Here is a 20929-nt window from a genome sequence, read left to right on the forward strand (position 1 = left end):
TTCACTTTGTTATAAAGCAGAAACTAACACACCATTGTAAAGCAATTACACTCCAATAAATATTTTTTTAAAAAAAGGAAAAGAAAAGAATACAAGATGACAAATTCAAATAAATATAAATAAACTCAAAATGGATTAAAGACCTAAATGTAAGCTTGGACATTACAAATCTCTTAGAGGAAAACATAGGAAGAACACCCTTTGACATAAATCACAGCAAGATCTTTTTGACCCACCTCCTAGAGTAATGGAAATAAAAACAGAAATAAACAAATGGGACCTAATGAAACTTAAAAGCTTTTCCACAGCAAAGGAAGCTATAAACAAGACAAAAAGACAAACCTCAGAACGGGAGAAAATATTTGCAAATGAATCAACGGACAAAGGATTAATCTCCAAAATATATATACAGCTCATGCAGTTCAATATTCAAAAAACAAACAATCCAATCCAAAAATGGGCAGGAGACCTAAATAGACATTTCTCCAAAGAAGACATACAGATGGCTAAGAAGCACATGAAAAGCTGCTCAACATCACTAATTATTAGAGAAATGCAAATCAAAATTAACATGAGGTATCACCTCACACCAGTTAGAATGGGCATCATGAGACAATCTACAAAAAACAAATGCTGGAGAGGGTGTGGAGAAAAGGGAACCCTCCAGCACTGTTGGTGGGAATGTAAAGTGAAACAGCCACTATGGAGAACAGTAGGGAGGATCCTTAAAAAACTGAAAATAGAATTACCATATGACCCAGCAATCCCACTACTGGGCATATGCCCAGAGAAAACCATAATTCAAAAAGACACATGCACTCCAATGTTCATTGCAGCACTACTTACAAAAGCCAGGTCATGGAAGCAACCTAAATGCCCATCGACAGATGAATGAATAAAGAAGATGTGGCACATATATACAATGGAATATTACTCAGCCATAAAAAGGAATGAAACTGGGTCATTTCTAGATACATGGATGGACCTAGAGACTGTCATATAGAGTGAAGTAAGGCAGAAAGAGAAAAACATATATCATATATTAACGTGTGTGTGTAGAATCTACAAAAATGGTACATATGAACCAGTTTGCAAGGCAGAAATAGAGACACAGATGTAGAGAACAAACATATGGACACCAGAGGAGGAAAGCGGGGGGCGGTGGTGGTGGGATGAATTGGGAGATTGGGATTGAGATATATACACTAATATGTATAAAACAGGGAACTACTAAGAACCTGCTGTTTTAAAAAATACAATAAAATAAAATTCAAAAATAAATAAATAAATTGGCACTGGACTGTATTTTTTTAATTATTAGTGACTGTGATTGATTAAAGCACACTGAATCTATTATATCCATAAGTTCAACATGATATTCAAAAAAATCTAAGAGGGCTTCCCTGGTGGTGCAATGGTTCAGAGTCCGCCTACTGATGCAGGGGACGCGGGTTCATGCCCCGGTCCGGGAGGATCCCACATGCCGCGGAGCGGCTGGGCCCGTGAGCCATGGCCGCTGAGCCTGCACGTCCAGAGCCTGTGCTCCGCAACGGGAGAGGTCACAACAATAAGAGGCCCACGTACCGCAAAAAAAAAAAAAAAAATCTAAGAGACACAAAATAACTCAGTGGATACCACTGTAAGTTGCTAAGGCAGCTATTCACTACTATAAAAATCATTAATAAAAGAAAATTAATCTCGTGTCTCTGGCATGAAGTGTGTTTCACAATAACGAAATTGGGTGGGAGAAAGTTCTTCAATACAGAATGAATCATTTATAAATGCCGAATGAAGGACAGAAAGTTTACTGTAAATGCTAATGAAACCACTGAGTCAGGCAATGGTCCCTGGTGGGTATTAAAGCCATTAAGAGCAAAGGTAGCAGCAGGGAGAATGACAACAAACAGGCTGGGCTGCTACCACCTAAACTCACTGGGCAATCTCAGCATCCCTGAAAGGAGGACACCCAGATTCCTTCTCCTCGATACAACTCAAACTCCCAGCACACCTGTGAAGGATATGGGCCCCAAAATTTAACCTGAAGGCTTCAGATCTAAATTGTAGTCTGTCAGAGATAGAGGGACTAGAGTAACAATCCAGGGTGCAGGATGTTCTACAGAAAAACAGAATAGGATTTTTCAACCAGATGGTGGTGCAGTAAAGACCTGGCAAGCCTAAGGCAGCCATCATTAGAAGGGCCTTTAGAAGAGCCTGCTCCAGGGTTGGCCTTGGCTGACGTCTGAGTACTTGGTTTTTGAAATGTTTCCTGTGTTACCAAGTGATAAGGTTGCTCTGTGGGCCTGGAGTACTGCATTCTGCTGTACCAGTATGCCTAAACTGTTGGTATAAAAATGTGACTTTTTGTGAACATTGGCCTTACTTCTGGGAGCCTGGGACTTTGGTGGGCTGAGGGTGTCTATGTGACAAGACCCCAGCAACAGCCTTGGGCTCTGAATCTCAAGCATTCTGCCCTTGGCAGAAACACTGCCACGGAGGGAGGAGTGCGCTCTCTGTGGCCTCTCAGGGAGAAAACTGCTCAACGACCTGCTCCTGGACCCCTCTGGACTCTGATGGATCACAGAGTATGTGTGTGGCCATAGGAATTCTGAAACAATGATAATATTGATTGAAAAGAAAATAGAGAAAGAATGGAGAGAATAGAGCTGCCCCAGAATAAAAGAGACATTAAGAGAAAGAGCAACTAAACCAGTGAGTGGGCCTTGCTGGACAGCTAGGGGCTCAACTTGCTGGAGCCAGGCAGACCAGACAGCCGCAGGGGACTTCAGGAACTATCCTGGTGACTCCTCCCTCAGCTCACCTCCTTGAAGTTCCACGGCACTTCTCATACCTCGGGAAGAAACACCTCTTCACAGTCACATCCTCTCCTGACCCTCCAGGTTCAGCCCACTGGAGCCAACATTCCCATCAACACGTTGTTGTAAATCTGGTTTCACAATCAAACTAACGATGGACCTGCCCAGCCCAGGCAGTGTCTGTACTTTGTTCCATGCTATTGAAGCTATAGCCACACTTAAAGTTTCCCAGAAAAATTGAATTTATGGGACATGAGATCACTTGTGAAAAGGCTCATTAGCTGAGTTGATAAGCATAAAAGATAATAATCCTTCCCCACATGTAGCCCAAGGTCTCCCAGGTCCCCATCAGGCACACAATCCTATGAAACAGCTAGGGGGCATTTTAACATGCCCATCTTACAGAAGAAGACCCTGAGTCTCAGAGAGGTCCAACATTTGTCTCCTCAGGATCACACTTTGTGTGAGCAGCAAAGTGAGGGTGAGAAAATCACGTGCCTATTCAGTTTTCTCAATAAACTGTTGCTGGTGCCTGGCAAAACTTATCTTGCATATGTCAATTGCCAAGATTCAACAGATATTGCAGTACAGAGCAATTTTCTACCTAGAATGAGGGAAATGTCACTTTTTAGGAAAGACACTATTTCAGTTTGACTAAGATGCAAGACTGAGCCCATCCCTAAGCACCCAACAAGTAAGTGTTAAAATACACTTGTGGGCGCACAGATAAACCCAGGAGAGCAGGCATGCAAGTTACCTCAAATATAATCAGCACGTAGACCCCAGCAAGAATGACCGCAGCCATGGTCACTTGTGCTTCAACGCTTGTGCGGAGGTACTGATAAGTCATCAAAAGAGGAACAACCTGGGTCTGCTGGAGGGAGGCTCGAATGCTGATGGAAACAGGCTCTCTGCAGAATGAAGCAAAGATCTTACCACTGATAAGGGAAACAGACCAGCCATCAACCATTAGTGCTGCTCCCTCGGTGTCTTTCCCAACACGTCATCCATGGCCATAACCAGAGCCTGAACTGATCTCAGGGTGACTCACACAATGCCTGACCTGGCAGATGAGGAGCCCTGAGCACAGGCAAGCTGTGTGAGATGCATGCACAGCCTCCCCGTGGCCAGGCCCCTCTGACATAGCTACTCAGCCCCCATCAGGCAGCGCCTTCTTTGCTGCAGCTGCCACTCCAACAATGAACAGTGAGCAGGGAAGTTCACAGTGGTTAGCCATTTAATTTTCCCTCTTCCTCCTTATCACATATCTGATTGCTTTACCTGCAACAAATAGCACAGCCGACTATTCTCACATGTGAGAGATTTGGAAAAGGATGTGCAACCTGAGAACAGGTAGACAGGTTGTCACCAGTGGTGTGAAAACACCAGGAACAAGAAGCATGTAAGTCATCAACAGCATGTGGCATGGTGAAACTAAAGCACTTTCTAAAATTTCAGTAACTGTTCTGAGCTGAATTGTGTCCCTTCAATATGTGGACTTCCTAACCCCACTTCAGAATGTGACTGGAGATATTTGGAGATAAGATCTTTACAAAGATGATTAAGTCAAAAATAGTGACACCAATATGACTGGTGTCCTTATAAGAAAAGGAGTTTGGGGCACAGACATGCACAGAGGAACAAGCACGTGAGGACACAGGGGGAAGATGGTGTCTACACAGCAAGGAGAGGGACCTCAGGAAAGACACACCCTGTTGACAACTTGAGGAAATAAATTTCTACTGTTTAAACCACGCGTCTGTGGTATTTGTTATAGCAGGCCTAGCAAACTCATACAGTAACCAAGAGTACAGACTTAATACGGAGTGGCATTAAAGAAAAAAAGAATCCTAAGATTTTCTAGAATTCCCCATTGCATAGCTTCATGATATTAATGAATTTAAAGCATCAGCTATAAAACACCATTTGCTTCAAAATGGGCCCTGTAATCAATCCTCTTACTTCCTGATATGTGTGGTTTTGACGCCCGGCCACAGCCTCATGTTCACTGTCTACACAAAAGGAGCATCTCGTCCAAGCCCGTAACTGGCCTGGCTATTCATAACTGGAGTCCCAAGGGTCACACTTCTCTAGGTGAGTGTGTCCCAGAGGGGCTTCCCCAAGACCTCAGTCACCAAGACCCACCTGCTCAGAACCTCAAAGGTCCTGCTCAGCACCGTGCGCTCACTTCTGCTTGGATTTAAAAACACCGTCCAGTTATGAGTGACCTGTAAAAGTCAAAGCATGAAATCCTGGTAAGGCTTTGAACATGGACCATCACCTGGGGTCCCGTGCTCTTCAGTGTAGGTCCTTGTTTAGAATAAGAAAAGGAGAAAGAGAGGAGCATGAAGCCTTTTCGCACGGAGACACTAGAGCTGGCCAGGTGGTGTGCAGCTGGAAATGTCCACAACTGGAGGGCTGTGTTTAAGAAAAATACGGAAGTACAAATACAGAATTCATGTACAAAGACACAAAGATATAGAAGTAAATACGATATATTAAGAGAAAAGGAAATCATTGCACATTACTGGAGACTTGGAGTCTTCTAAACCCACTGAGGCAACTGATGAGAAAGGCTTGTTTAGAACTGCTTCCTGTTTGCAAACTGAAGGCAGGAAACACTCCACACCCAGGTCACAGGAGCCTGTGGGAGGGAGGGCCAGAGGATGAGCTGCCTTTGCTGCGGGCCAAAGTGCCTGTACGTTCTTGTCAGGAGCAGAGAAATGGAGAAGCCAGCTGAGAGGGGCCAGATGTGTGCAGAGATGGAGGTGTACCCAGGCAGAGGCAGGCAGCCTGACTAAGGTTGCCAGGGAACTTTCAATGGGAGGATAGGAGTCTTGCCGCCCACAAATCATAAAGAAAATTGAAAATAGGAACTTTGAAAGTGGTCAAAGCATGAATGAGAAGTCAAAAGTTCTCTTAAACACTTCCGTGCTTGGAAAGAGTGTATCAGAAAAAAATCCTTCAGTAAAGATCTCCCGTGTTGTGTTTCTGGAGCAGGCAACTATGTCAGCAGGCTGCAAAAGGTCATGCTCTCCTCCACACAAGGTCACAAAAGGAGCCAACAGCAGATGAAATGTGCCTACCTTGTCTTTACTGAGGAGCCAGTGAGCTGTGGGCTGCAAACAGGGAAGCCAAGTTTATGTCCTAAGACCACAGCCAGAGCCACTGGTTTAGAACATCGGTGCAACATCAGCCATTGCCCATGAAACCGCAGCCTTCTTCATAATGAGACATGGGCTCTGGGGACACTTCTCTGCATGGCAGAAAAATGTGTTGGGGCAGTAACCCACCATTACTCCAGTGACACTCCATTTTGGATGACACAGCCTGTGTACCAGCAGGGTTTCCTTCTATTAGTTATAATAGGGAAAACCCATGAACTAGGGATACGACTTCATATAGAAGTCATCATGATAATCCAGGGGAGTCACTGAGGCCAGGACTTGGGGCACAAGTCAGGATGCACAGAGAGGGGCCAGGCCTTGTCTGGGCTCTGGGACATGGTGACAACGCCACTGCTGGCTCTCCTAGCCTTCACAGGATGTGAACTGAAGGCTTTGGCTTAGACGCTGAGCACAAGGTCCTATTGCTCTAGAAGCAGAAGCTCGAGGAAACCAGACACAGTCTTAGCCAAGTGTCCACAAACTCAAGGGGACCGTGGTATTGGAGTACCTCATGGTACAGAAGGAAACATTATATATTTAAAGGCTCAGGTTTAACTGCACTTTCAAATATATAATGTTTCCCTGAATTGCCCAGTAAAATCACTCTAAATTAAAAAAAAAAACACCCTCAAAAGCCTGACTTTACTGAAATGGTGAGAGTTTTATAACTGTCTTAGAGAAAAGAGAATTTCAGAGACAAAGCAAAAGATAAGGGCTTGCCTAATAATGGTGTCATTGCCTTATGGCTCCCATCAAATCAATTAGAGAGGAAACTCAATTTATAAAGAGGTGAAATGAGTTTTTACAATTCCTTTCAAATAACTCATGAGTGTAACCTGCTGTGGCCGCCACTGCCTGGAGCCTGGAGCATTAGCCTGGGTCACCTCCACCACCACGTGCTCTTCTCTCCCGAGATGACTTGGGCCACTGGCCACCAGGGCCCCTGCCAGGTCCACTTGGAGCAGCATGGAGTCTGCATGGCTGCTGAGGTTCACAGCTAGGGGGCTGTCAAGGTGAACTACAAAGCAAGGAGGAGAGGCCTGGAGGGTCCCCCCCCACAACCTTTCCCACCTTCCCAGGGAACACCCATCTTGGAAAGTGCACAAGGAAATGTATGTCCAGGCCGTCCCTTCCACCTGTGCCACTGCCCTGACTGCTCCTACCTCTTCAGCCCCTCACCCCTGACATGCACAACTGGTTTTGCTTTGTTTAATTGTGTTTTGGATCCTCTGGTTTAACATTTAGGTGGTGTCTCCCATCCTACTATCATCTCTGCTTCTACTCTTTGCAGCCAGCAATAAACGCCTGCCCCAGTTCCTGGACTCATGATAGCAGTAGACAGATGGAGAGAGAAATTCCAACTGTCTGGGGCACTGAAGGTTACCATAGCAACTACAAACCACAACCCAGCCAACCTCTAACTAGATTTACACGACTCCCCCCACCCCAAAACTAAGGCCCATAGAAGTTAAGGTGTGATCATCTCCAAGCTTAAAACTTTACCTCAGTGCTATGGACTGAGTGTCCATGTCCCCCATATTCATATGTTGAAGCCCTGAGCACCTGTGTGGCTATACTTGGAGATGGGGCCTCTAAGGAAGTAACTGAGGTTAAATGAGGTCATAGGGTGAGGCCCAGATCTGATAGGATTAGTGTCCTTGTAAGAAGAGATACGAGAGAGCTCTCACTCTCTCTACATACACACTCATAAACACACACACACACACACGCACACACACACACACACAGGAAAGGAAAGACCCTGTGAAGACATAGAAGGAAGGTGACCATCTGCAAGCCAGAAAGAGAGCCCTCACTAGAAATCAAATCAGCCCACCCTGACCTTGGATGTCCAGCCTCCAGAACTGTGAGAAATAAATGTCTGTTTATTTATAAGCCACCCAGGCTGTGGTATTCTGTTATGGCAGCTGAGGCCTACAAAAAGGCAAGAGAGCCCAGAGTATAAGAAACCAAGCAATCATCAAACTCAGATGACACAGCCAAGGAAAGAACCAATGAACTTAAAGATAGTTCAAGAGGAACCACCCAAGCCAAAACACAAGAGGGTGGGGGCAAGGAACAGAACAGAGTATCCAAGAGCCACAGGAAGCCGGGCCTTAACTAAAATGCACTGTTTGGCTGCTGTCACACTTCCATGGGGAACCTCACCACCACCCACCCATCGCAGTCTCACTAGTGCCCCTCCCCTTCTGTTCTGAAGCCTCATCTTTCACCACACGTCCTGGAGGAACAAAACACACACAGGGAGGAACGGTAATTGCTTAGGCCGTGACCTTGGGCAACTGTCATGATAGTTTTCAGGTCTCTTCACTTTGTGACTCAACCATGGGCGACTGTCCATCTAAGTACAGGTTTGGATACTGTAGCTTTCCAGCGGTGACACAGCCAGCAACTGCCAGAACTTTCCTTCATCTGGATACAGGCTAAATAAAATCTGTAACAATCAGAAACATTTAATGATAGATTTATGGTGTGAGAGCAATAGGATTTAAGTAACTTTGATAAGAGCTGAAAATACGGGTATGATAAAGGTGCTGCTTGATGTATCCAAAATTCACCAGCTTACTCTAAATAGCTTTTCTGAGATATTAAAAGATAAAATTCTGATCCATTATACTATTTTCTGCTACAATGGGCCTTGATTATTGATATTTGCCAATTTTAAGGATTAAATACCCAGCCATAAAATTAAATCATCAGAGGAGGGTAAACATGGTTTTCCCATACTGGAGAGTAGGAAATACAACCCATATGATGGTGGGAGCACATGCTTGTGGAATTTGCAGAGTATCTTATACTTCATCAGAAAGTAAAAGTGATGATGAGATAACAGATTACAGAAGTTCAAAACAACTTCCTCAAATTCTGTTTTGGATTGTGTCCACAAATCACCAAAATTTCAATTACCAGAAGAAGGATGAAGACTAGACACAGAGCTCAGGTCAGCTCTCAGGGGTCAGGGGAGACTTGGGCCACCCATACCTCCTCCTTGGATATCCCAGTACACCCACCCACCAGGCTATGCTAAGCAGCGGGGGTTTCAGAACCACACAACTGTGTGAATAGGAAGTAGAAAGGCAAACTGGTAGCCAAAAAAGTAAACTCATGAAGTTTTCAGAGTTCAATGCAATTTTTTTTGGTTCTGTGCTTAGATTTCCTTTCTCTGTGCCACTGCTCTCCTCCCATGTGGATTATTAAAGAATGCCTCTACTCATTTCAATTCTGACAGTATTGACTTCATGCACCCTTGCTGTCTGAAATGCAACATTGTTCCCTATATGTCACACTGAGAAGAGGAGACTCTTGTCATGTACAATCCTGCACACACATAGAGTCCCAACCCTCATGCCCACACACACAGATAATGAAGACCATGTATTCACAGCTATACATGGTCACATACATGGCTTCCAGTCACAAAGGGCAGCCAGCATGGCTGTCACCACAGGCTGCCTACAGAGAAAAGCCACAGCCACACCAGTCCTGGAGTCCACAAGGCACAGGTATGGAAACACCACTCACCCACCCCTTCCTTGCTTACAATCTCATACCCTGTCACAGCGGCACATACAAACCACCTACTGGTGTCTCCCAAAACTGGCCCACACAAACTATCCTATGCCAATGCTAAAAATAAGTAACTATTAACTCTAACAATAAGTCCCTAGGCACACACACAACCTCAAAATGCTCACAGACAGAAAAAGACCCACACGTCCCACAGAGGCACGCACACACACAAACACACAGCCAGGCACTTGGTACCTCACACCTTTGTGCACACACACAGACACACAGGCAGACATGGGGGCCTCACACTCACTCATTCAGCAAATATATTTTGAGTGCATACAATGTGATCTCAGCTAGGGCTATATCAGGACACACACCACACAAATGCTGGCAGTGAAACTCGTGACCCCTCAAGCCAGAGGGAACACTTAGGTCACCTCTAGGGCCCTGGCTCTGCAGCCCTCCCTGGGGATGTATGGGCAAGTAAAATCAGAGCAGCCTCCAGGGAAGGGGCAAACATAGAACTTCACTCTCTCCCAGACAGGGTGGGCCAGCTGGGAGCCATCCCAAAGGGGCACTGAGACATTCCTGGGTGCACCCATGACTGCTAGACATGTCCCAACACAACTAAAGAGTGTTTACTGCTTGTGGCTGAAAAGAGAATTTGGTAAGCCGCTTAAGGTGGGAATTGAGACCTGCGGGTAAGCTAACTGCCTTCCACAGAGCAAAGCCAGGTCCTCAGGGCTTCCATTGTATGACTGGGGACAACAGAGGAGCACTGCTAAGGGCAGGCCTCCGTAGCCACCCAAGGCTGCCATTCCACACACCCTCAGTAACTCCTCCAAAGAAATGTGTGAGCCCCACACCTCAGGTGCCCTGCTACCCAGCACAATGCACCCGGGGGCTCTGCTGAGCAGACAGTGTGGGGCCTTTCAGCAGAGCTCAGGGTGCCATGGTACTCACAGAGCACAGCACCACAAAGACAAATAAGCCCGTGACTTTCAGCCACTGCACACAGCACCTGCAAGAGAAAAGACAGGCCCCAGGTCACACTGACAGCAGTCCTGCTTGCATGTGCCCCACTCTCAAACCTCAGATGCCTGCTGAAGCCTTGGGTAATGTTTATCTCAAAGCACATGTGTGAAATTCTTCCCATAACATGGTATGAAAGAGGATACTGCTGAGGACAACAGCAGATTGGTGGAGGTTATAGAGGGGAACAAACTTAACCCTGAGTGTCTGAACACTGCTTCTTATCAGAGATGATGAAGGTCAAGATTTGAGCCTCTTCACTAGCCTTTTAAAGGCTCTAGTTTCCTGGAAACAAGCTTCATCTCAGCTCTCAGATTCATATTTATCAATTATTTTCCCCTAAGTTTTCTGGAAGGTAGGCATATGGATTTGATCATCAAATAAACATCGACTGAGACATAACCAAACAATTCAAGAAAGAAATTGCAATGCTATAACCAGTTGTACCAGCAGAGTCCTTTAAGAATTCCTTAGGAGATAATTCAATAGACATTCAGGCCCTCTTAGGACTCATGATGGCACCCTGGCCCAGTCATCATTACACACTTCTTAATTGTAGCCATCAGGTCCTTGGCAAATGTGGGCGTGGCAGCCACTCCAGGCTTATCTCTGCTCCTGTCACCTCCCCAGGGTCCACCAGATACTACTTCCTGAAGACACAATCACTGCCTAGTGCTGGGGGGTGCTCTCCCCTGGCCACTCCTCAAGAGCAAGCCCTGGGGTATTTGTGCTCTGGTCCTGCAAAAGGAAGGGTGCTGGTACACAGCCTGTGCTTGACACATGTTTGTAGAACAAAGGAATAAAGTCTATATAGGGATATCTTTTTCAAAACCTTTCTGATCCTTTCAAAATGGTAAAACCTTCTTTTGCATTCTCTCAGATTTAATTAATTTGATGAGTAATATTTCACCCTTCCAAATTATGATCAATAGCTCCTATTCAAATAGGAATCAAAAAACATTTCCTTTTAAAGCAGGAAGCATTAATTTAACTATTTTTAATACTTTTTTTTGAAACATCTATTAGAGTATAATTGCTTTACAATGGTGTGTCAGTTTCTGCTTTATAACAAAGTGAATCAGCCATACATATACACACATCCCCACATCTCCTCCCTCCTGCATCTCCCTCCCTCCCACCCCCCCATCCCACCCCTCTAGGTGGTCAAAAAGCACTGAGCTGATCTCTCTGTGCTATGCGGCTGCTTCCCACTAGCTATCTATTTTACGTTTGGTAGTGTATATGTGTCCATGTCACTCTCTCACTTTGTCCCAGCTTACCCTTCCCCCTCCCCGTATCCTCAAGTCCATTCTCTAGTAGGTCTGCGTCTTTATTCCTGTCTTGGCCCAGTTGAACTATTTTAAATACTAATTTCTTTCTACATAACTGACATATACAGCAGAGCTGACCATCCAAAATAATTTTTACAAGTTTCTTCAACAAACATGTGTAGTTCTTTCTAGACATGTTAAAAAGAATGGCATTAAGTCTTTCAGTTAAGTGGCAAGTTTGAGGCAACTATTTTATGAATCGTAGAAGATAAAACAACCACTGAATGTAAAGGCTTAAATGTACTTAGTTCTATTTTCCATGGTATGGGACATTTGAGGAAGCTTGCATCCTCTGGAGTTGTGAGGCAGCCAGTTGGAGAAGGGTGTTAACAGTGTCAGTGCTTACCATCATGGTGATCTATGGGGCCAGGTCCCTGTTCACACACTTTCACATTATTCAAATAATTTTATAGCACATTAGTTGCCCAATATTTGTCACACCTATGAGAAGAGCTAAGACCAGTCAAGGTGAAGAAACTACACATGGCTGGGAGGCATGGTGGGAAAAGACATCTCCACGGTCAAGCACTGGTGGGGGACCTGGGGTCACATTCCTCCCCCCACCCCTTTGCTCCTCTCACAACCTGCATGACCTCAGGCAAAATCCTTACCCTCTCTGAAGTACCTCACCTACTTCTCAGGATTGCCTGAAAGATCAGTAGGACAACTGAGAGTGGGCCTCTCTAGGTAAAGACGGATACACTTTGGGAGGCAGGTAGGTACACTTCTAATCAGCTCTTCAAACAGCTTCAGAAAAGCTGGGCCCCCTAATGTAGAGAAATAATAACACTAATATTTGATAGCTTCATGGTGTCTTCTCACCTATCCATGGGTTTTCACATAGACCATTTTAGTGGAAGCCCACAGAAGGCTGTGGAGCGAGGGGAATGCCAGGCGACAAGGAGACAGCTGCACGGACATGCCCAGCCCTGCTGGTTCCTCAGCTACCTCGGAGCAGATACATAATGGGGACCTTGGTGGTCCTGGTATTGTGTCCCTGGAAATGCCACTTTCAAATGTGTGGCTCTCAGCGGAACCCCTCCTTCAAGTAAATGTTCACGCAGAAGCCTCAACAGACAAACAAGGGAGAGATCTCTCCTGCTCCGACCCGCGCGGGGGGTGCTGCAAAATTCCCTCAGATCCCCAGCGCATGTGTGTCCTCCGCCCTCCTACGCATGCACGGAGGACTCGGCCTCTCTCGACCCCACCTGCAGGTGCATCACCCCTAAAAACCCTCTTTCTCCTTCCTGTGCAGAACCCTTCTAATAACGTGCTTCATCACTGAATACAAATGATAATATCACCTTCTAAAACACCACGGGGACTACTTCATCCACAAAGCCTCATGGGCTTGAAGACCCCAGCCACACAACAGAAAGGACAGGTGTGTAGGGCGTTCATCATTTAGGTCTGTAATTGGGTTTTCTTGTAGCCTTAAAGGCTCCATGCTGGTTTGAATGCCGCTTTATCTGTCTTCTAGGGCCTGGAGGAAAGGAAGATTACCTTCCAGGAAAGTGCCACCTAGCCTTCTTCCTCACCTCCACCCTGTCCTCAGGAACGATGTCGCGTGGGCAATACCCGCACCGCACCCCACTCCCCAGCCCAGTCCCAGGTGGGCGGCATGCACTGTGCGACCAACACCCTGTGCCAGTGCTGGCACTCCAAGTCTTCCTACCTCAACTTGGAAAGACGGTGGAACCCGATGTGAGCGCTGTCCAGAAGCTCCCCCTTCTCTGAGGAGGCGGATCCAGAGGAACCTACCAACTCTCTGCTCAGCAGGGATCTGCCCTCCCACTTAGCTGAGCTGTTCTCCCAAGATTCTTCAGCAGTGATGAACTCTGGGTGGCAAACGGGCACGCACCGTGACCTGGAAATCGAGGCTTTGTGGTTATTTTCACAGAAATAGTAGCATCTCCAAAGCAACACTTCATCTCAGGGGTAAGCGTGAAATGTATAATCAATACTTGTTTTTCAAAGGACCATCGATATTGTAGTACTGTCAGACTGGTGGGGATGGGTCTTTCTTGACGTTACAGACCCTGGACTGGAGGGAAATAGTCTGGGGTCACACAGTCTTCAAAATAAATTGTGGACCTTCAAGAAACATCAACTTGTTCTGAGTTTGGAAATGTCCAGTACAGCTTTTTCTGGCTCAGACCAGCTCCAGCTCATTTCAGTTTTTGCTTTCTCTTTGACTGTGCTGGAGTTCTCAATACCTGGTCCTGTTATACTCATCCTGAAGCACAGTGAGTGGTGTAAGCCTTTTCTCCTCTTTGTAGGTATCTATCTGTAATGAAGCTGTAGGAGAGATGGACTAACTAGCTTTCCCACCCAACATCTACATGAGCATGAGCAGGAGTGGGGGACTGGACTAGATGGGCCCAAGAATGGGACCTATATCTAGAAGGATGAATCAAGGGGTATCATAAAATTTATCAAAATTACATGTGGATATATCCATTTAATTTTGGTTGAATCCCTGAACAACTGAACAACTCATTCAGTACAGATTGTCAGTCAGCGCTTGACTCTAGTAAGGCTGCACCAAGCCCAGAATTTTCCTGTGGAAATACATGGAATACTTGTGGGGTGGCAATATTGACACAAGAGCCACAATCTATTATGTTATGCCTCTCAATCTATGCCTTTCGAACCCAGTTAGCTCAACAGGACATTGTCATTCTCCTGAACTCTTATCACTGCTTTAGGACTGGTTCACAACAAGAAAAAGGAACTTCAAACTTACAGGAAATAGAGTTTTCTTTTAAATCATACATTTTTCAACTTCATAACTATTGACATTTGAGCCAGATAATTCTTTGTTGTGGAGAGATGCCCTGTGCAATGCAGGATGTTTAGCAGCATCCCTGTCCTCTACCCTAAATGCCAATAGTGCCCCTCCCCCATTGGTGACAGCAAAAAATGTCTCCTGACAGAGCCAACCTCAACCCTGGTTGAGAAGCCCTGGCCTGGCAAGATGGCCTTTCCCAGCTGTGTGCATGCATGAGTGTGTACATGTGCTATTCAATCATTGCAGGGTTATGCTCAAGGTTACTTGGCAATTCATAAGGCACAGAATACAACCACTAGAATCATGAACACACATTGAATTGACAAGGATCTAGCAGAGACCATACATGTCAGATAAAAATTCATATCTCAGGAAGAAATTCTCCAGCATAAGTGCAAAGGATAATGCTTGGAGATTTCTTAATTTTATAAGAAAGAAAGAAAAAAAAACACCTCACCCTTTCCCTTGTGAGAAATTCCTCAGCAAAGGTGTGTTTTCTGTAAAGCAGGGGTCTTTAGAACTGCAGCTGAAGAACTGGGGGAAAGGAGGGTGAGACCTGAAAAACACAGTGAAGGAAAGGGATCACCAACACAAAATGATGACTGTGCTCACTGATGGTTGTGGCTAGATTCAAGAACGTTTATCTGTTGATGGACACTTAGGTGATGTAGCACATATATACAATGGAATATTACTCAGCCATAAAGAGGAATGAAACTGAGTTATTTGTAGTGAGGTGGATGGACCTAGAGTCTGTCATACAGAGTGAAGTAAGTCAGAAAGAGAAAACAAATACTGTATGCTAACACATATATATGGAATCTAAGAAAAGAAAAAAAGAAGGTCATGAAGAGCCTAGGGGTAAGACAGTAATAAAGACACAGACCTACTAGATCATGGACTTGAGGATATGGGAAGGGGGAAGGGTAGGCTGTGACAAAGTGAGACAGTGGCATGGACATATATACACTACCAAGTGTAAAGTGGATAGCTAGTGGGAAGCAACCACATAGCACAGGGAGATCAGCTAAGTGGTTTGTGACCGCATAGAGGGGTGGAAAAGGGAGGGTGAGAGGGAGGGAGACGCAGGAGGGAAGAGATATGGAAACATATGGAAACATGTGTATATGTATAACTGATTCACTTTGCTATAAAGCAGAAACTAACACACCATTGTAAAGCAATTATACTCCAATAAGGATGTTTAAAAAGATGTAGATCTTTTAGAATGTGCTTGAACTTATATGACTCTCCATCTAAAGCAAATAGATATAGTTGTGGGTTAACATACTTGAAAACCAGAGTAACTACAAATCAAAAACATAGAATGGATTCACAAAAACCAAAAAGAAAGGAACTCAAGTGTAATACAAAAGAAAATCATCAAACCACAACAAGAAAAATAATAAGAAGAAATGAACAAAGAAGAACTGCAAAAACAACTGTAAAATACGGAATAAAATGGTAATAAGTATGCGCCTATCAATAATAATTAAATGTCAATGGACTAAATGTGCTGATCAAAAGACATAGGGTGGCTGATTGAATAACAAAGCAAGACCCTTCAATACATTGCCTACAAGAGACTCACTTCAGTGAGAAAAACACACAGACTGAAAATGAAGGGATGGAAAAAGATATTTCATGCAGATCAAAATGACAAGAAAACAGGGGTAGCAATATCCATATCAGACAAAATAGACTTTAAAACAAAGGCTATAATGAAAGACAAAGAAGGACATTAAATAATGATGAAAGGATCAATATAAGAAGAGGATACAATACTTATTAACATATACACAACCAATACAGGAGCACCTAAATATATAAAGCAAATACTAACAAACTTAAAGGTAGAAATTGAAAATAATACAAAAATAGCAAGAGACTTTAACACCCCCACTGACATCAATGGGCAGATCAACCAGACAAAAAAATCAATAAGGCATCAGAGGTCCTAAATGACAGAATAGACCAGTTGAATGTAATGAACATTTACAGGTGACTACATCCCCCCAAAATGCAGAATATACACTTTTCAAGGAAATTTCTCTAGGACAGACTACATACTAGGTCACAAAAAAAGACTCATCTATTTAGGAAGATAGCAATAATATCAAGCATGTTTGTTGACCACAGCAGTATGAAACTAGAGATGAACAACAGAAAGGAAAAGAGAAAACAGTGGAGACTAAATAACATGCTACTAAAAAACCAATGGGTCAATGATAAAATCAAAGTGGAAATCAGAAAATACCTCAAGACAAATGAAAATGAAAACACAACTTCCCAAAAGCTATGGGATGCAGCAAAAGCAGTTCTATAAGGGAAATTCATAGTGATACTGGCGTTCCTTGACATAAAAGAAAAATCTCAAATGAACAAATTAACCTACCAAATACTTAACCTACCAAATAAAAGAAACAGAAAAAGAAGAACAAAGCACAAAGTCAGCAAAAGGAAGGAAATATAGAGATCAGAGAGGAAATAAATAAAATAGAGATTTTAAGAAAACAATATAAAAGATCAATAAAACCAAGAGCTGGTTTTCTAAAAAGATGAACAAAATTAACAAATCTCACCAAGGCTCACCAAGAAGAAAAGCAAGGACCCAAATAAACAAAATTAGAATTAAAGAGGAGAAATAACAACCAATACTACAGATATACAAATAATTATGAGAATACTATGAACAGTTATATGCCAACAAATTGGACAACCTAGAAGAAATGAACAAATTTCTAGAAACATACAGACTGCTAAGACTGAGTGAAGAAGAAACAGAAATTTTGAAGAGACTGATCACTAGAAGTGAAATAGAATCTGTAATTTAAAAAAAAAAACTGCCTGTGAACAAAAGACCAAGACTGGAAAGATTCACTGAGAAACTTTACCAAACATATAAAGAATATATACCTATCCTCCTCAAACCATATTCCAAAAGATTGAAGAGAAAGGAACACTGCAAAATTCATTTTATTAGGCCACCATTTTCCTGATATAAAAACCACACAAGGACACTATGAAGAAAAATTACAAGCCAATATAGATGCAAAATTCCTCAACAAAATATTAGCAAACAAATCCAACAATACATAAGAAGGATCATACACCATGACCAAGTTGGATTGGTTCCAGGGTTACAAGGATGGTTCACTGTATGCATATCAATGTGATACAGCACATTAACAAAAGGAAAGACAAAAACCACATGATCATATCAGAATATATACCTATCCTTCTCAAACCATATTCCAAAAGATTGAAGAGAAAGGAACACTGCAAAATTCATTTTATTAGGCCACCATTTTCCTGATATAAAAACCACACAAGGACACTATGAAGAAAAATTACAAGCCAATATAGATGCAAAATTCCTCAACAAAATATTAGCAAACAAATCCAACAATACATAAGAAGGATCATACACCATGACCAAGTTGGATTGGTTCCAGGGTTACAAGGATGGTTCACTGTATGCATATCAATGTGATACAGCACATTAACAAAAGGAAAGACAAAAACCACATGATCATATCAATAGACTCAGAAAAAGCATTTGACATAATTCAACACCCATTCATGATAAAAACACTCATCAGGTTTTAAAGAGTCCTTTAAGATACACCACCTGCATCACCTCAGCTTCACCTCTAGATTTTCTTTAACTCCCTTTACCCAAATCTACTCTTCAAACTTTCAGAAATACTTTTACTTCTTGTAACAGGCTTCCACCCTTGTCTAGGGCGTTTATATATATAATATGCTTTCTTTCAACATTGTTTGTATAGCATGTCTTCTTCCTTCAGATCTCACAACCCTTCCACATCATCCAGGAGAAATTAAGAGGTCCCTGTTTTGTGTACTCCCTGAGGATCCTCGTGCCCATGTTGCCTGCAATGCATTTTAACTGCTTCTTTGAATACTCCCTTAGCTGGTGCAGAGGGGATGGCATGTTGGTCAGGATATATCACCCAGCAAAGAAGAATCCAAGATACCAGTCAGATTTTTACCACAATTGTCTAGTTCAGAACACTGGACCACCAGAGAGCTCCAGGTCCCATGGAATATCAGTCAGCAAGAGCTCTCCCAGAGATCTCCTTCTCAATGCTAAGACCCAGCTCCACCCAATGACCAGCAAGCTCCAGTGCTGGAAACCCCACGACAAACAACTAGCAAGACAGGAACACAAGCCCACCTATTTGCAAAGAGGCTGCCTAAAATCATACGAAGTTCACAGACACCCCCCAAAAACACCACCAAATGTGATTCTGCCCACCAGAAAGAAAAGATCCAACCTCATCTGCCAGAAAACAGGCACCAGTCCCCTCCACCAGGAAGCCTACACAAGCAACTGAACCAATCTTACCCACTGGGGGCAGACACCAAAAACAACGGGAACTACGAACCAACAGCCCTCAAAAAGGAGACCACAAACAAAGTAAGTTAAGCCAATAAGAAGACAGAGAAATACACAGCAGATGAAGGAGCAAGATAAAAACCCACCAGACCAAACAAATGAAGAGGAAATAGGCAGGCTACCTAAAAAAGAATTCAGAGCACTGATAGTAAAGATGACACAAAATCTTGAACATAGAATGGAGAAAATAGAGGAAACGTTTAACAAGGACCTAGAAGAACTAAAGAGCAAACAAACAATGATGAACAACACAATAAATGAAATTAAAAATTCTCTAGAAGGAATCAATAGCAGGATAACTGAGGCAGAAGAACAGACAAGTAACCCAGAAGATAAAATAGGGGAAATAACTAGTGCAGAGGAGAAAAAAAGAAAAATCAAAAGAATTAAGGATAATCACACAGACCTCTGGGACAACATTAAACACACCAGTATCTGAATTATAGGGGTCCCAGAGGAAGAGAAAAAGAGAGGGACTAAGAAAATATTGGAAGAGATTATAGTTGAAAACTTCCCTAATATGAGAAGGGATATAGTCAATCAAGTCCAGGAAGCGCAGAGTTCCATAAAGGATAAATCCAAGAAGAAACATGACAAGAAACATATTAATCAAACTATCAAAAATTAAATACAAAGAAAAAATATTAAAAGCAGCAAGAGAAAAGCAACAAATAACATACAGGGAATCCCTATAAGGTTAACAGCTGATCGTTCAGCAGACATTCCGCAATCCAGAAGGGAGTGTAAGGATCTATTTAAAGTGATGAAAGGGAAAAACCCACAACCAAGATTACTCTACCCATCAGGGTCTCATTCAGATTCAACGGAGAAATTAAAACCTTTACACACAAGCAAAATCGAAGAGAATTCAGCACCACAAAAGCATCTTTACAACAAACGCTAAGGAACTTCTCTAGACAGGAAACACAAGAGAAGGAAAAGACCTACATTAACAAACCCAAAACAATTAAGACAATGGTAAAAGGAACATACATATCGATAATTACCTTAAATGTAAATGGATTAAATGCTCCAACCAAAATACATAGACTGGATAAATGGATACAAAAACAAGACCCATATATATGTTATCTACAAGAGACACACTTCAGACCTAGGGACACATACAGACTGAAAGTGAGGGGAGGGAAAAAGATATTACATGCAAATGGAAATCAAAAGAAAGCTGGAGCGGCAATTCTTATATAACACAAAATAGACTTTAAAATAAAGACTATTACAACAACAAAGAAGAACACTATATAATGACAAAGGGATCAATCCAAAAAGAAGATATAACAATTGTAAATATTGATGCACCGAACATAAGAGCACCTCAATACATAAGGCAAATGCTAACAGCCATAAACGGGGGAATCAACAGTAACACAACAATAGTAGGGGACTTTAACACCCCCCTTTCACAAATGGACAGATCATCCAAAATGAAAATAAATAAGGACACACAAGCTTTAAATGATACATTAAACAAGATGGTCTTAATTGATATTTATAGGACATTCCATCCAAAAACAACAGAATAGATTTTCTACTCAAGTGCTTACAGAACATTCGCCAGGATAGATCATACCTTGGGTCACAATTCAAGCCTTGGTAAATTTAAGAAAATTGAAATCATATCAAGTATCTTTTCTGACCACAATGCTATGAGACTAGATATCAATTACAGGGGAAAAAAACTGTAACAAAACACAAACATATGGAGGAGAACAATACACTACTATATAACCAAGAGATCACTGAAGAAAAGGGGAAATAAAAAATACCAAGAGAGAAATGAAAATGAAAACACGACAACCCAAAACCTGTGGGATGCAGCA

The 20929-nt window shown here is 42.9% G+C and overlaps 1 protein-coding gene across 4 annotated transcripts in view; it reads right to left on the minus strand.

The window, feature by feature from the left end:
• The window catches only part of OCA2 (OCA2 melanosomal transmembrane protein), a 229999-nt gene that overhangs the window by 167126 nt on the left and 41944 nt on the right, over positions 1-20929 (minus strand). For all 4 annotated transcript variants that reach the window (XM_024747301.1, XM_024747303.1, XM_024747302.1 and 1 more), the window contains exons 3-9: positions 15126-15224; positions 13553-13744; positions 10478-10535; positions 8363-8435; positions 6817-6977; positions 4959-5041; positions 3571-3724 (exon numbers count right to left, since the gene is read on the minus strand). In XM_024747301.1, coding sequence (XP_024603069.1) covers positions 3571-3724; positions 4959-5041; positions 6817-6977; positions 8363-8435; positions 10478-10535; positions 13553-13744; positions 15126-15224 — 820 coding nt within the window. The remainder of the gene's footprint in view (positions 1-3570; positions 3725-4958; positions 5042-6816; positions 6978-8362; positions 8436-10477; positions 10536-13552; positions 13745-15125; positions 15225-20929) is intronic.

The sequence above is a fragment of the Neophocaena asiaeorientalis genome, unplaced genomic scaffold, assembly GCF_003031525.2.
Source record: "Neophocaena asiaeorientalis asiaeorientalis breed wild unplaced genomic scaffold, Neophocaena_asiaeorientalis_V1.1 scaffold236, whole genome shotgun sequence".
Taxonomy (NCBI): domain Eukaryota; kingdom Metazoa; phylum Chordata; class Mammalia; order Artiodactyla; family Phocoenidae; genus Neophocaena; species Neophocaena asiaeorientalis.